The sequence below is a fragment of the Aquarana catesbeiana genome, linkage group LG09 (genome assembly GCF_042186555.1).
Source record: "Aquarana catesbeiana isolate 2022-GZ linkage group LG09, ASM4218655v1, whole genome shotgun sequence".
NCBI classification, from domain to species: Eukaryota; Metazoa; Chordata; class Amphibia; order Anura; family Ranidae; genus Aquarana; species Aquarana catesbeiana.
This window is the reverse complement of record NC_133332.1, coordinates 237,055,463-237,069,663: the sequence shown is the minus strand read 5'-3', so window position 1 is coordinate 237,069,663 and position 14,201 is coordinate 237,055,463. Positions and strand designations below refer to the sequence as shown.

The window sequence follows — 14,201 nt, the reverse complement described above, 5'->3', positions numbered from 1 at the left end:
CCAGACAGCTTCCATTTAAGGATTATGGAGGCCACTGTGCTCTTAGGAACCTTAAGTGCAGCAGAAATGTTTTTGCAACCTTGACCAGATCTGTGCCTTGCCACAATTCCGCTTCTGAGCTCTTCAGGCAGTTCCTTTGACCTCATGATTCTCATTTGCTCTGACATGCACTGTGAGCTGTAAGGTCTTAGATAGACAGGTGTGTGGCTTTCCTAATCAAGTCCAATCAGTATAATCAAACACAGCTGGACTCAAATGAAGGTGTAGAACCATCTCAAGGATGATCAGAAATGGACAGCACCTGTGTTAAATATATGAGTGTCTGAATACAGGGTCTGAATACTTAGGACCATGTGATATTTCAGTTTTTCTTTTTTAATAAATCTGCAAAAATGTCAACAATTCTGTGTTTTTCTGTCACTATGGGGTGCTGTATGTACATTAATGAGGAAAAAAATGAACTTAAATAATTTTAGCAAATGGCTGCAATATAACAAAGAGTGAAAAATTTAAGGGGGTCTGAATACCTTCCGCCCCCTGTGTGTGTGTAATTAATAAATAAATATATATATATATATATATATATATATATATATATATATATATATATATATATATATATATATATATATATATATATATATATATATATATATATATATACACACATATATGTGTGTGTGTGTGTGTGTGTGTATGTGTGTATATTATATATATATATAGATATATATATACACATATACATACATACACACACACACACACACACACACATATACATACACTAGCCTATATCTACAGTGCATTTGGTGGTTTACTGTTTCTAATATACTTCAGGCAGGGTGTACACAGTATCTAACACAGTGTGTACAGTTTCTACTACACTTCTGGTGGTGTACACAGTATACAATACAGTGCAGGCGGTGTCTACAGTATCTAATACAGTGTGTACAGTTTCCACTACTTTTATTGAGGTGTACACAGTATCTAATACAGTGTGCACAGTTTCTACTACACTTCTGGTGGTGTACACAATACAGTGCAGGCGTAGTACAGTTTTTAATACAGTGTAGGCGGTGTACACAGTATCTAATACAGTGTTTACAGTTTCTAGTACACTTCTGGTGGTGTACACAGTATACAATACAGTGCAGGCGGTGTCTACAGTATCTAATACAGTGTGTACAGTTTCCACTACTTTTATTGAGGTTTACACAGTATCTAATACAGTGTGCACAGTTTCTACTACACTTCTGGTGGTGTACACAGTATACAATACAGTGCAGCCGTAGTACAGTTTCTAATACACTTCAGGCGGTATACACAGTATATAATACAGTGTAGTATGGTGAAAAATACATCATGTCCCGAGGGCCACCAAGGAGAGGCAGACGCTCACAGGCCACTAAAAGTCCACTGGGTGTAATAGATTGGTATGCAAAAGTTAAGTACAGCGCTGCACTAAAAGAAGTAAACAGCAGCCGACACACCTGTAGACTCAGCACTTTTTGGCAAGCAGATGATGACTGTTTAGTTGAAACATGTCGGGTGGACCTCTCATGACTACCGCTACACGATTTACATGCTGTTTTCTTCTTCTAAAAATGTGAGTCTGTTTTTATTCGTTTTTTAATAAATCCAAGTTTAAAAACGTTATCACGCTATGTGAGTGTTTTTTCCCTCACATGCCACACATATTATTCACTTGGCTTATGGTGTATCCATTGAAGAGCTGATTCCCTTCCCCTCTTTTCTGTGTGACGATGACATCTGACCAGTTATCATACTCAGACCTGTCGGTCATCAAGCCTTTTTGACCTGTTTTGGCATATGCTATTTCAGGCCACTATCTCTGGTAAGCCTCTATGATTCCTGGTGACGGTCCTGGCACTGATTTCAATCTTTTGTGCACGTTTGGTCTCCCTGTGGTCCATTCACCTACCAGGTTGCTTGGTCTAAACAACCCCTCTGCATGCTCAGGAGACACCTGTTCATCATCGTTTATGCACCATCATCACAGATTTTTTGCTTATATATATTTTTTTTTTTCACTCATTATGACATGGACTTTATATTTAATACTATTTTGTGATGTTTTCACCTATCATTGGATTTAGTGAATGTATTTAAGTTTTGTTTACTAATCACATTCCCTTCACGTAAGCACTTTTTGGTTCACACTGAAATGTTTGCTTTGTAATCACTCAATATTTTAGAGTGTTCATTATTTAGATTCATTTTATTTATTTCTTATTTACGGAGTTTATAGCGCCACACTTTTTGAATTTTCACTAAAAGTCCACTAAAAGAGGGCAAGCAGCCTCTGTGTCTACAGTCAACAGTGGTGGTCATGGACATGGTGCATCCTCTGCCGGTGGCCGCGGGGCACTCTTGTCCTTTTTTTCTGCTGCTGGCCGTGTTATTGAGCCACAACATGCAGAAGAGTTGGTGAAGTGGATAACGAAGCCGTCCTCATCCTCTGTCAACCAGGCTCAGAATAGTTTGCCTTCCAAAGCAGCTGCCAAAGCGGCCTATTCCACAGGCTCTTTATCTACAGTCTCTCCTTCCGTAGCCCCACTATCATGCACAGAGGAGTCCCCAGAATTATTCAACCACAGTGTTGGGTACATGCTGCTGGAGGATGCGCAGCGATTTGAAGGCTCCGATGTTGGTTCCCAGATTGAGGAAGGGAGTTACTCGAGCCTAGAGAGAGGGGGTACCACAGAAGGACAAGAAACTGGCAGTCATGTTCCCCCAGCTACAGCATACTGCCAAGTTAGCTCCAGTGACGAGGGAGGGGATGATGAAGTCACTGACTGTACTTGGGTGCCTGAGAGAAGAGAGGAGGAAAGTGAGGAGGAAGAGGAGGAGGAGGCCCAACTCCAATGAGGCAGGATGTCCTCTAGTGGGCAGCTTAAGGGCAGCCACCCTATTGTATCACACTGCAGAGCTTCACAGGTGCAGGGCCCTGCTGACTCCCCGCTGACTTTTAAAAGTTCCTTAGTGTGGGCCTTTTTCAACATGTGTGCAGCAGATCGCACGTTGCTGTTTGTAATGCTATGTCTGAAGTGGATCAAGTGTGGCCAGAACAGCAGCCGCTTAGGCACCACATGCTTGAACAGACATATGACGACCTGCCATGCAGTCCGTTTGCAACAGCACTTGAAAGACCCACATCAAAGAAAAATGTGGACTTCTCCTGGCTCCTCACCTGGAATCTCCAACCCTACTATACCTCCAGTCCTCTCAAAAGCCTGCCCTGAGAGGAACGATGGTATAGCAATAGGTGTCCCAAGTACTTGCAGCCAATCTGCTAGCAGTATGCCACCAATTGATTTTAGTAGGCAAATTTCCCTACCCCAGTTACTGAACTAAAAAGAAATTCAGTCCCAGCCATCTACATGCTCAGCGTCTAAATGCTAGCTTGGCCAAATTGCTAGCATTGCAACTGCTGCCTTTTCAGCTGTTAGACCCTGCCCCCTTTCATGAATTTGTGGAATGTGCTGTACCTCAGTGGCAGGTTCCAAAACGCCATTTCTTTTCACAGAAGGCCATTCCGGCTCATGGTCCAGCAGGCATGGGCAGGGACATTCCTTTTCCTTCATCCGCACTGGGCAACTCTTCTGGCAGATGGGAAGGAAGCAGGACAGGGTTCAGTGTTCTTGGAGCTTGTTTCACCACCACGCCTCCAAAATGCTAGTGGTGATTCTGCCACGGCTTTCTCCTCCACCCCTTCACTTCTTCCTCTATGGCCTCTTCTGCAGATTTGTCCTCTAAACCAGCGGTGCTCCGTAAGCATTCAAGGGGCTACGCAATCAGTCAGGCTAAAATATGCCATGCAGTGCTTGAGTTGGTCTGCCTAAGGGACAGGATCCACACTAGGCAGAGATTTTCAGCTCTTCAGGGGCAGGCTTAGAGGTGGTTGACGCTACGCCAACTTCAGCCAGGAATGGTTGTATGCGACAATGGCACCAACCTTCTCTCCGCCCTCCGACAGGAACATTTGACCCATGTTCCATGTTTGGCACACGTCCTGAATTTGGTGGTGCAGCGGTTCTTGAGCAGGTACCCAGGCTTACAAGGTCTCCTGAGGCAGGCCCGAAAAGTCTGTGGTCATTTCTGCCTGTGATACAATGCCAGTGCTCGGCTGGCTGACATTCAAAGGGAATGCAACCTGCCCACCAACCGCCTCATTTGTGACATGCCCACCAGGTGGAACTCAACATGGGCAATGCTGCAGCGGCTGCACACAGAGCAGAGGGCCATCAATAAGTACCTGTGTGAGTATGTCACAGGACAGGGTCAGGGGAGCTTGGCTTCTTTTCGCCATGCAGGTGGCTACTGATCAAGGATGCATGTACTGTCCTGTCACCATTTGAGGAGGCCTCAAGGATGGTAAGCAGCGACAATGCATGCATCAGTGACACTGTCCCTCTAGTCTTCCTGCTGGAGCACACGCTTTGTGGAATCATGGACAGGGCACTTGAGGCAGAACAGCCTGCTCTGGGCAGAGAGTTATTTGATTTTAGTTCATACATTTTTTTCGTTTTATGTAAGCCTGAGCTTAATAAAGTTATATTTGGAATCACACTATGAGGCTATTCTCTTCTCCCTGCACATGGTATGCTGTCCGGGTGGATGCCGTTTGAGAGCGATCTGGTGACACAAGTGGAGAGCAGGTGGTGAAGGGGACACCGACCGCTTGGATCATCGGATTTACATCTATATGCCTATTACCCCTGCAGGGGTTGGGCGTTCCGGTGAGTGGGGGCGCTAGAGGGGGCTCCACACAGGACAGTATATATCTATTGGGACGGACTTACCTGGAACCATTTGAAGATACACTAGCCTGTTGCACAAGAACTTTTTATGCACACTGGACTTTTTTAATATTTATAGCATTTTAATATATACAGCATTGTTTGGCATTTTCTGGAATTTTTTGCATGCATGTACTTTTTCATTTTTTTCATTTATTAATTTTTTATTTTTTTTCATGTATTAATTTTTTCTTTAACACCACACTTTTATACACATATGTAAATTGTCCTTTTTTTGGTTTTAATATTTTTTATTTTTTGAACACCATCCAATCTCACTTTACTAGTATATACACCACTTTGGAGTGGGCAACACTGTGTTTGTGTTTTTTTAGGGCATAATTCACTTATACCTTTCAATGATTATTATCCTTGGATCTTGTGAAATTTTATTTTTTTATACACCTGATTGATTATTCACTTATATTATTGTTTGGAGCTTTATCCATTATTTTATATAACTTCACTTTGGGCAGTTTGCACATTCTTTGGTATTTTTAGCAAGTACATTTATTTACACATACTATTTTACTGTGTTTCACTTTTCATTCACCCAGAATTGTGGTGTAATGTTCCCCTTGTGTCAAGAGTCTGTTTATAGTTTAATTTATTTTTTTCACCAGTGAACAGTGCCAATCCCCTATTTTTCTCAGGGTTTATTACATTTTCTATGATGCTCATGGCCCCTGCAGTGTAGATGAGTATCATGGGAAATGTAGTTCCAAAACACCTGGGGTGCCAAGGTTCCCCATCACTGCTATAGATAGATGGTTGTGTATTAGATAGACTTTCAACTACACACCAATAAATGTTATTGTGTTAAAGCTTTCACTCATGGTCAAAGAACTCTCATTTAACCCAAATCATATCTGAGAGATATTAAATCTCAAATATAGTACACGGATAACAACGTGTTTTTTGTCTACACATTTTGCTAAATTTGACACATTTTTCCCACTCTTCTGTTTGCCATACTTGGAGTGACATTAACAATGAGTTGCACTGCAAGCGTGATAAACGTTTTGGTGTATTTCCTAAAAGTGTGCAAAAACACATGATTTTGCACCATTTAGGAAATGCTCAATTGTGAATGCAGTCCTAAAGTGTTTGTAACCTTAAAAATAACACTTAATAAATCTGTATTTTTTAGGGCTTTGAACTGTGCTTTTTTAAATAAAAATATGCCCTGCCATGGTCAGCTTGTATCCACGCCCCTTCACCCACCTCTCCTTTCTAGACCGGCAGAAACTTCCCCAGCCAGCCGATCCCCTGCCTTACTATCAATAACACCTTTAATGTGCCTTTAATGTGTCCCCGCCCACCTGCAGGTCTGTGATATGCTGAAACGGGGAAATGTAACCTATCCAAAATGCTCAGAAAAGGTAGATAAGCACCGTTTTTGTAAATTTTTAGAAATACAGATTATTTCAACACATTTTGAGCAATTAAAATGTTATGCATTGACTTCACAACTACCTAAAATTCTTAGAATGATTTATTTTTTTAACTGCATTTTCCGTCCTAACTACAAATAAAAACAATTGTACAAAAACGATGCCTTCCCCTTAACAGTCATGTTGGGACTGATTTCCAATGATTAATATGAGATTGAGAGACAAATAAAAATGAAAGAAAAAGAAAGAAAAGGTTAAATAGAAATAAGAGAAAAAGAACTAGAGGAAAAAGAAAAGAGACAGAGCAAGCACGCAAGAGAGAGAGAGGGCCTGAAAACAATGTTCTTGAATATATCTGGCTCACATGCTAAGCGATGCTGTATAATCAACAAAACAAACTCACGGTGGTTTAAAGGTCTGTGGCTTGTCATACAACATTCTGTAGAAGAACAAAAAAAAATCAGTTTAAAAGATCAAGTTGTATTAATATATTAGAGTTGTGTTTAAATAAAACATAAAAAGCCCTCATGCACACAGGTCGTTTGAGGCTAAAAATATGCTCTAGCATAAAATCCCTGCATTTATCCCCACCCAGGATGGAATTTACAGCTAGCCAGAGGTATATACTCAGGTATAAGCTATTATTTCTGTGCATTGATGTGAACATGTGTATGTTTTCAGGTGAAAATAGAGTCATTGTAGACATGTATGTATTTATGTCCAGTATCAGTGGGGTTTATTGCTTGCAGTGGTTGCACTGGTCGGAGATGAGATCACTTCCCATTGTGAGGGTGTAAAGAGGAATGTTCCCCGGGGCTCATTTCTTTTGGCACCCCATGTCTTGTAATGTGATCATTGGTAGAGGAGGAGTCTACCTGTAACGGGACCTGGAAGGGACAATTTTGAAAAAACACAATATTTTTTACTTTTTGCTATAATAAATATCCAATTTTTTTTTTTTTTAAGAAATGTTTTCCTCAGTTTAGGCCGATACGTATTCTTCTACATATTTTTGGTAAAAAAAAAATTGCGATAAGCGTATATTGATTGGTTTGCGCAAAAGTTATAGCGTCTACAAAATAGGGGATAGATTTATAGCATATTTATTTATTTATTCATTTTTTACTAGTAATGGCGGCAATCTGCGATTTTTATTGTGACTGCGATATTGCAGCGGACATATCGGACACTTTTGACACATTTTTGGGACCTTTCACATTTATACAGCGATCCGTGCTATAAAAATGCATTGATTACTGTGTAAATGTGACTGGCAGGGAAGGGGTTAACACTAGGGGGCAATCGAGGGGTTAATGTATGACCTAGGGAGGTGATTCTAACTGTGGTAGGGGGGGGACTCACTAGGGGAGGAGACCGATCGGTGTCCCTATGTACAAGGGACACACCATCGGTCTCCTCTCCTCTCTGACAGGACGTGGATCTGTGTTTACATACACAGATCCATGGTCCTTCTCTGTTACCCGGCAATCACGGGTGCCCGGCGGACATCGCGGCCGCCGGGCACGCGCACCGGGTCCCGAGCGACGTAGCGGGTACGCGCGCGCGCCCCCTAGTGGCTCGGGAGGGCGATCACGTCATATGACGTCCGCCCAGAACAACCGAAGCCTCGTCCCGCCGTCATATGACGGTGGGCGGTGGCTTAGTGGTTAAGCAAGGTATTACAGCCTGAAGCATTGTACAGCCTAAACATTTGTATGGCCTGAACCTTTTGTACAGCTCCATAGTACAGTCTGCCAAAACACAAAAGAAGAGAGCACAAAGCCCCCCTATTGTAACTCTGCTTTAATATGGTAAAGTTAAAAACACTACAGTGGTCAAACTCACATTGTGTGAAGATAGATACAGCATAAGGATTCCACTGTGGCCGCTCTCCTATAACCTCCTGAAGATCCCGACAGGGGAAGAGGAGCCATGGACGTTCAACCTAGCTGCCCAAGTCCTGGCAGCACATACGAGTTTATCCACCACCACGCTCAACATGCAGATTCTAATGTGCTTGCGTCTGATCCAGCCAGCACTGCTCCTCAAGGACACACAAACTCACACAAGCAGGATACAGGGGAGAAGAGAGTGACGCTTTCCCTGTCTCAGATCTTGAGGGGACACAGGGGTAGGGAAGGCAAAATACACTTATAGGCATTGGTTAAAGCGGTGGGACTATAGCAACTTAAGGCACTGCTCTTTGAGGACACACAAACCCACATGAGCAGGATACAGGGTGGGAAAAAGTGAGGACGTCACACAGTTGCCATGACAACACGATTCAGAGGCATGGCCTCCTTCCTCAGGTCATACCCATTAACTCACTAGTAACTCGCCAATTTATGGGGGAAGAGAGACGCCCTCATGGTGATGCCTCCCCTGTCTCAGATCTTTAGGGGACACAGGGGTAGGCAAAAAATACTTATAGGCATTGGTTATAGCGCTGGGACTATAGCAACCTAATAGATAAAACATTTTAATAGATTCCTTAACAGGTGGTAATAAAAACAATTAAACAATTTATAAAGATGTATCTGCTCCCAGCAAATACTAATATGTTAAAAAAGTTATTAATTTGAATATGCTTAATTATGCTAATTAAGGGATCGACCATGAGACAGAGAGCATACTACTCCCATTAAGAAAGGAAATTATTATTTTAGTGCAATATTATATATACAATATTCACTTTCCTCTCCCATAAATTGCACATGTGAGTTTCATAAGGAGATATGTAGAAAAATGAACTAAAATATAACAGGAGGAGGGAGGGGAAAATAATTTATGATTAGGAACTACCTCTTGTATAAATTACCATCTGTAAGGAATCTATTATGTTTTATCTATCAAGTTGCTATAGTCCCACCGCTGTAACCAATGCCTATAAGTATTTTTTGCCTTCCCTACCCCTGTGTCCCCTCAAGATCTGAGACAGTGTGTCCTCGTGTGAGCAGCGCTGGCTAGACCGGACGCAAGCGCATTGGATCTGCACGTCGAGCGTGGTGGTTGATAGCCTTTGATGTGCTGCCATAATTCGGGCAGCTAGGTTGAAGGTCCACAGCTCCTCCTTCCCCTGTCGGGATCTTGAAGTGTTTATAGGAGTGCAGCCACAGTGGAATCCTTATATTGTATCTACACTAGGGCAGCTTTGCGCTCTCTTCTTTTGTGTTTTGTCTAGATGTGTTCCTGCCACCCAGAAGATCCATAGTAAGCAGCAGCGCCCTTTGACTTGTCTAATTATTACCATTAGCCAGCTGAAGGGCTATACCAAACTGTTGATTAGCGCACCTGCTAGTTTTTTCTTTTGTGTGTATTTTTTATACATTTTGCACTGGTGTTTTAGCATACCTCCAAACTTCTGAACTTGAGAATGAGGGACATTTCTGGGAGACAGTGACCTGCGGTGCACTATGGAAGGCAGGAAGGATCACTATGGCACATGAAAGGCAGGAAGGATCACTATGACACATGGAAGGCAGGAAAGATCACTATGGCACATGGAAGGAAAGATCACTATGGCACATGGAAGGAAAGATCACTATGGCACATGGAAGGAAAGATCACTATGGCACATGGAAGGATCACTATGGTACATGAAAGGCAGGAAGGATGACTATGGCACATGGAAGGCAGGAAAGATCACTATGGTATAAAGAAGGCAGGAAGGATTACTATGACACATGGAAGGCAGGAAGGATGACTATGGCATATGTAAGGCAGGAAGGATCACCGTGACACATGGAATGCAGGAAGGATCACTATGACACATAGAAGGCAGGAAGGATCACTATGGCACATGGAAAGCAGGAAGGATCACTATGATACATGGAAGGCAGGAAGGATTCCTATGGTACATGGAGAGCAGGACAAATCACTATGACACGTGGAAGGCAGGATTACTATAGCACATGGAAGGCAGGAAAGGCTCATTATGGCACATGGAAGGAAGGAAGGATCACTATGGTACACAGCAGGCAGGAAGGATCATGTGGTACATGGAAGGCAGGAAAAATCACAATCACACATGGAAGGCAGGAAGGATCACTATGGTACATGGAAGGCAGGAAAGATCAAAACCTTACCTTCCAATTGCCACTACAGTTAAAGGGTCCCGTGTTGAGATGTCTTCTGTTGCAATACTGGGTCTGTGTAGAGAATGCAGATACATAGTTACCTCCTGACAATGTCCACCCCCCACCATATTAAAGTGGACCTGAAAAAGAGAATTTAAAGTAGAATTCCAGTCTAGCACTTACTAGTCTTAAAAATGCCTTTCCTCCACCCCAACCCTCCTCCTACCTGTCCTTCCTAACCTGTGAAAAAAAGGAGGTGTATACTTATCTATTTTTAATCCGCTCTTGTGCAGTACGTGGTCCCCCCAGCCAGGCAATTGGCCCTTTGAAACTGAGTTCCACAATAGCAACCTACAAATTTTCTCAGTACAGGCCTTCTATAGGTTCCTCTAGTCAGGGCAATAGGTGCAGGAATTCCCCCTTTCCGAGTCACCCCTTTTCTCCGTCCTTACCCACTTCCAAGCACCATCCCTTGGTTCCATCCCTTGGTTCCATCCCCTACCCACCTCCCAGTACCGTCCCTTTTAGACAATACAGAACCAAGTATCATTTTGTGTTGCTAAGTAATTTGTATGGAATTTGGTAATGATATCAAGAAAAGCAGTAAAATAGATCCCCTGCAGCCAGCAACAATAGATACCCCTAACAGCAATGGAGCAACCCACAACAAAATTTCCCCCCGCAACAATAGACTCCCAGCAGCATCAACAGATCTGCGCACAGCCAGCAATAATAGACTCTCCGGGAGCCATCAACAATAGACCCCTCCCCCCAACAATAGATCTCTTTCAGCAACAACTGACCCCCAGCACCATAAGACCCACTCCCAGCAACAATATGTCCCCCACCAGCAACAATAGACCTCCTTAGCAACAATAGACCCGCCCTGCAAAAATATATCCCCTCCAGCTAGAATAGATCCCCCAGCAGTGAGCACCAATACCCTGCAGCACATCCCATTACCCCTTACCATTACATACAGTCAGTCCAGAAGGTGCCAAAACTGCTTTCCCCTGCGTTCCCACTGAAAAAAAGCCCTGCCTCTAGTAAACAAACAAATTACTTACTTTTGGCTACAACGAAGCAGAGATTCATAATGTGATCTGATGGATTTGTTTCCATACCTAAAAGCAATTGTGCAAATTAAAAACATGTGAAATAGATTGCTTAAATAGAAAGACACTCCTCTTATTCAGCTATACCTATCTACCATGCTGTGTAACCCATGTGGCTTGCAGGACAGCCTACACACAAGCAGAGGAGTGAATCAGTTGGTCACTACAAGGCCAGTTAGGCTGCTAGATTAATGTCAACCGATAGCAGACCCAAAACTCCTCCTGAGATAGGATATACAGTATACACCCATTTATTGAGAAATTTGGGGAAATAGACCTATGACGTGTTAAAGCGGAGTTCCACCCAAAAGTGGAACCTCCGCTTATCTGCTTCCTCCCCCCCTCTGGTGCCACATTTGGCACCTTTCAGGGGAAGGGGGGGGACGGGTACCTTTTTTTTTTGACAGGCACTGTTCCCCACTTCCGGGAGACAGCGCCACAGTGCCATCCCTCGGAAGATTGCCCCCCCCTCCACCACCGGGCCAGTTAGAAAGCGCGGCAAACTTTGCGCATGCGTAGCGGGGGGAATCGGCTGTGATGCCCAAAGGCTTCACCACCGGTTTCCCTTATGATGAATGGCAGTGCCTGACAACTGATCTGAAAATCGGCTGGGGTGCCGATATCATGGGCTCCCTTGACAGGTAAGTGTCTATATATTAAAAGTCAGCAGCTGCAGTATTTGTAGCTGCTGACTTTAAAAAGTTTTTCCCTAGGCGGAAAACACCGTTTTAATTACAACATCAACAAGTGGGGTGAGCCCCTTTCCTATGGTGGTGGATGTCACAAAGGGGCAAAATTTGCTAAACAATGGATTATTTGAATTCGCCGGAATATTTTATGTGTTTATGGACATTTAGGATTAATGTAATAAGTTGCTTTAAAGAATGTGCATGTGTACTATTGCATTATGACCATCCACCTAATATTGAGTAGGTCCCACTTTCGCCACCAAAACAGCTCTGACCCGTCGAGACATGACCTCCACTAGACCTCTGCAGGTGTGCTGTGGTATCTGGCACCAAGCAATTCATAATTCTGCGCTATGGGTCTATTACCAAATGCAGCTGCCCCCACCATGCTTATATCCTATAAATAGGATACAACTAATGTAAGAAAAACAAGCACCACACCATATTGTCTTTTTTTCCTAAGCCATCAATAGCAGATCCTTTAAGCCTCCGCCCGCTTGCCTCTCTTCCACAGGTAAGTGACAAACATGCACCCAATCATCTGTATGATGTAAAAGAAAACTTGATTCATCAGAGCAGGCCACCATCTTCCATTGCTCTGTGGTCCACTTCTGATGCCGACATGCCCATTGTAGGCAGTTTTGGCTGTGGACATGGGTCAGCATGGGCACCCTGACTGGTCTGCAGCTACACAGCCCCATACATAAGAAACTGCAATACACTGTATGTTCTGACACCTGTCTATCAGAACCAGCATTACGTTTTTCAGCAATTTGAGCTACCATAGCTCAGACTACATTGGCCAGCCTTCACTTCCCAATTGCATCAATGAGTCTTAGCTGCCCATAACCCTGTCACAATTCACTGGTTTTCCTTCCGTGTACCACTTTTGGTCGGTCCTGCAGGAACATCCCACAAGAGCTGTAGTTTTGGAGTTGCTTCAACCCAGTTGTCTAGTCATTACAAGCTGGCCCTTTCTGCCTAACATATCTCACCAACTTTTAGGTGCCATTGTAATGAGATAATCAATGTTATTCACTTTACCTGTCAGTGGTCATAATGTTATGGCTGATCAATGTGTATTTAATTTAACAAGAAAACAAAAAAAGATTTCAAAATGAGCCTTCTGTAAAGAAAGCATTGCTCTGGTCTGTAAACAGCGGCAGGTGATGTGATTGATGCTGATAATTACAATTAATAGCATTTACTGTGGAGTTCTGCCTGAGCATCACCCTCTAGACTTATGCTGCGTACACACGGTCTGACTTTTCGTCTACAAAAGTCCGACGGACGCCGACGGACTAAAGCTGGCTGACAATCCGATCGTGTGTGGGCTTCCCCGGACTTTCAGCGGACTTTCAGCGGACTTTTGCAGCCTCAAATCTGACGGACTTTAGATTTGAAACATGCTTCAAATCTTTACATTGTAACTACGCCGGACCCAGAAATCCGCTCGTCTGTATGCTAGTCCGACGGACGAAAAAACGACGCATGCTCATATGCAAAAACTAAACGGAAGCACTTGGTCTAGTAAAACTAGTGTTCGTATTGTAGGTAGCACATTCCTCGCGCTGCAAAATCTGTGATCGTTGAATGCAGCGCATTAATGTCTTCTTTAATAATTCTATAAGAACGAAGATGTTTTGCTGTTCATATTCAGAGTTCTCCCAAACTGATTTCTGGATTCTTTTTCTCTTTTATCTCATGAATGATATAGTATTCTTTTAAAAAACAATGCCTCCATACTAATAATAATTTTTACACTTGTTTTTTTTGGTGGAGTCATCTTTTATTTTAGATTTTCTCCAGATGTTTATTTTATGATTGTTGGCGAACTTATTTTATCTTTATCTAGCTTTTTTTTTTTTTGGAGTTTTTTTGTGTTTGTAAAGTTACCAAAAAGAACCATTTTATTTATTTATTTATTTTTTTTTTTTTTAGTTTTGTATTTCTTAAATTGAACACAAATACATTTTGATTTCATTTTTGTTTGTTTTTAATGTTGTTTGTTTTTAACTTACCACAAAGAACCATTTTTTTGTTTATTGTGATTTTTTCTTTTGTATATAAAGTTAACACAAAGAACCGTTTTTGGTTATGTATCAAT

The 14,201-nt window shown here is 42.5% G+C and overlaps 1 protein-coding gene across 2 annotated transcripts in view; it reads right to left on the bottom strand.

Moving 5' to 3' along the window:
* Positions 1-14,201, bottom strand: part of LOC141108403 (histo-blood group ABO system transferase-like) — a 270,783-nt gene that overhangs the window by 37,156 nt on the left and 219,426 nt on the right. For both annotated transcript variants that reach the window (XM_073599990.1, XM_073599991.1), the window contains 3 exons: positions 11,358-11,414; positions 10,300-10,362; positions 6,618-6,653 (listed from right to left, as the gene is read on the bottom strand). In XM_073599990.1, coding sequence (XP_073456091.1) covers positions 6,618-6,653; positions 10,300-10,362; positions 11,358-11,414 — 156 coding nt within the window. The remainder of the gene's footprint in view (positions 1-6,617; positions 6,654-10,299; positions 10,363-11,357; positions 11,415-14,201) is intronic.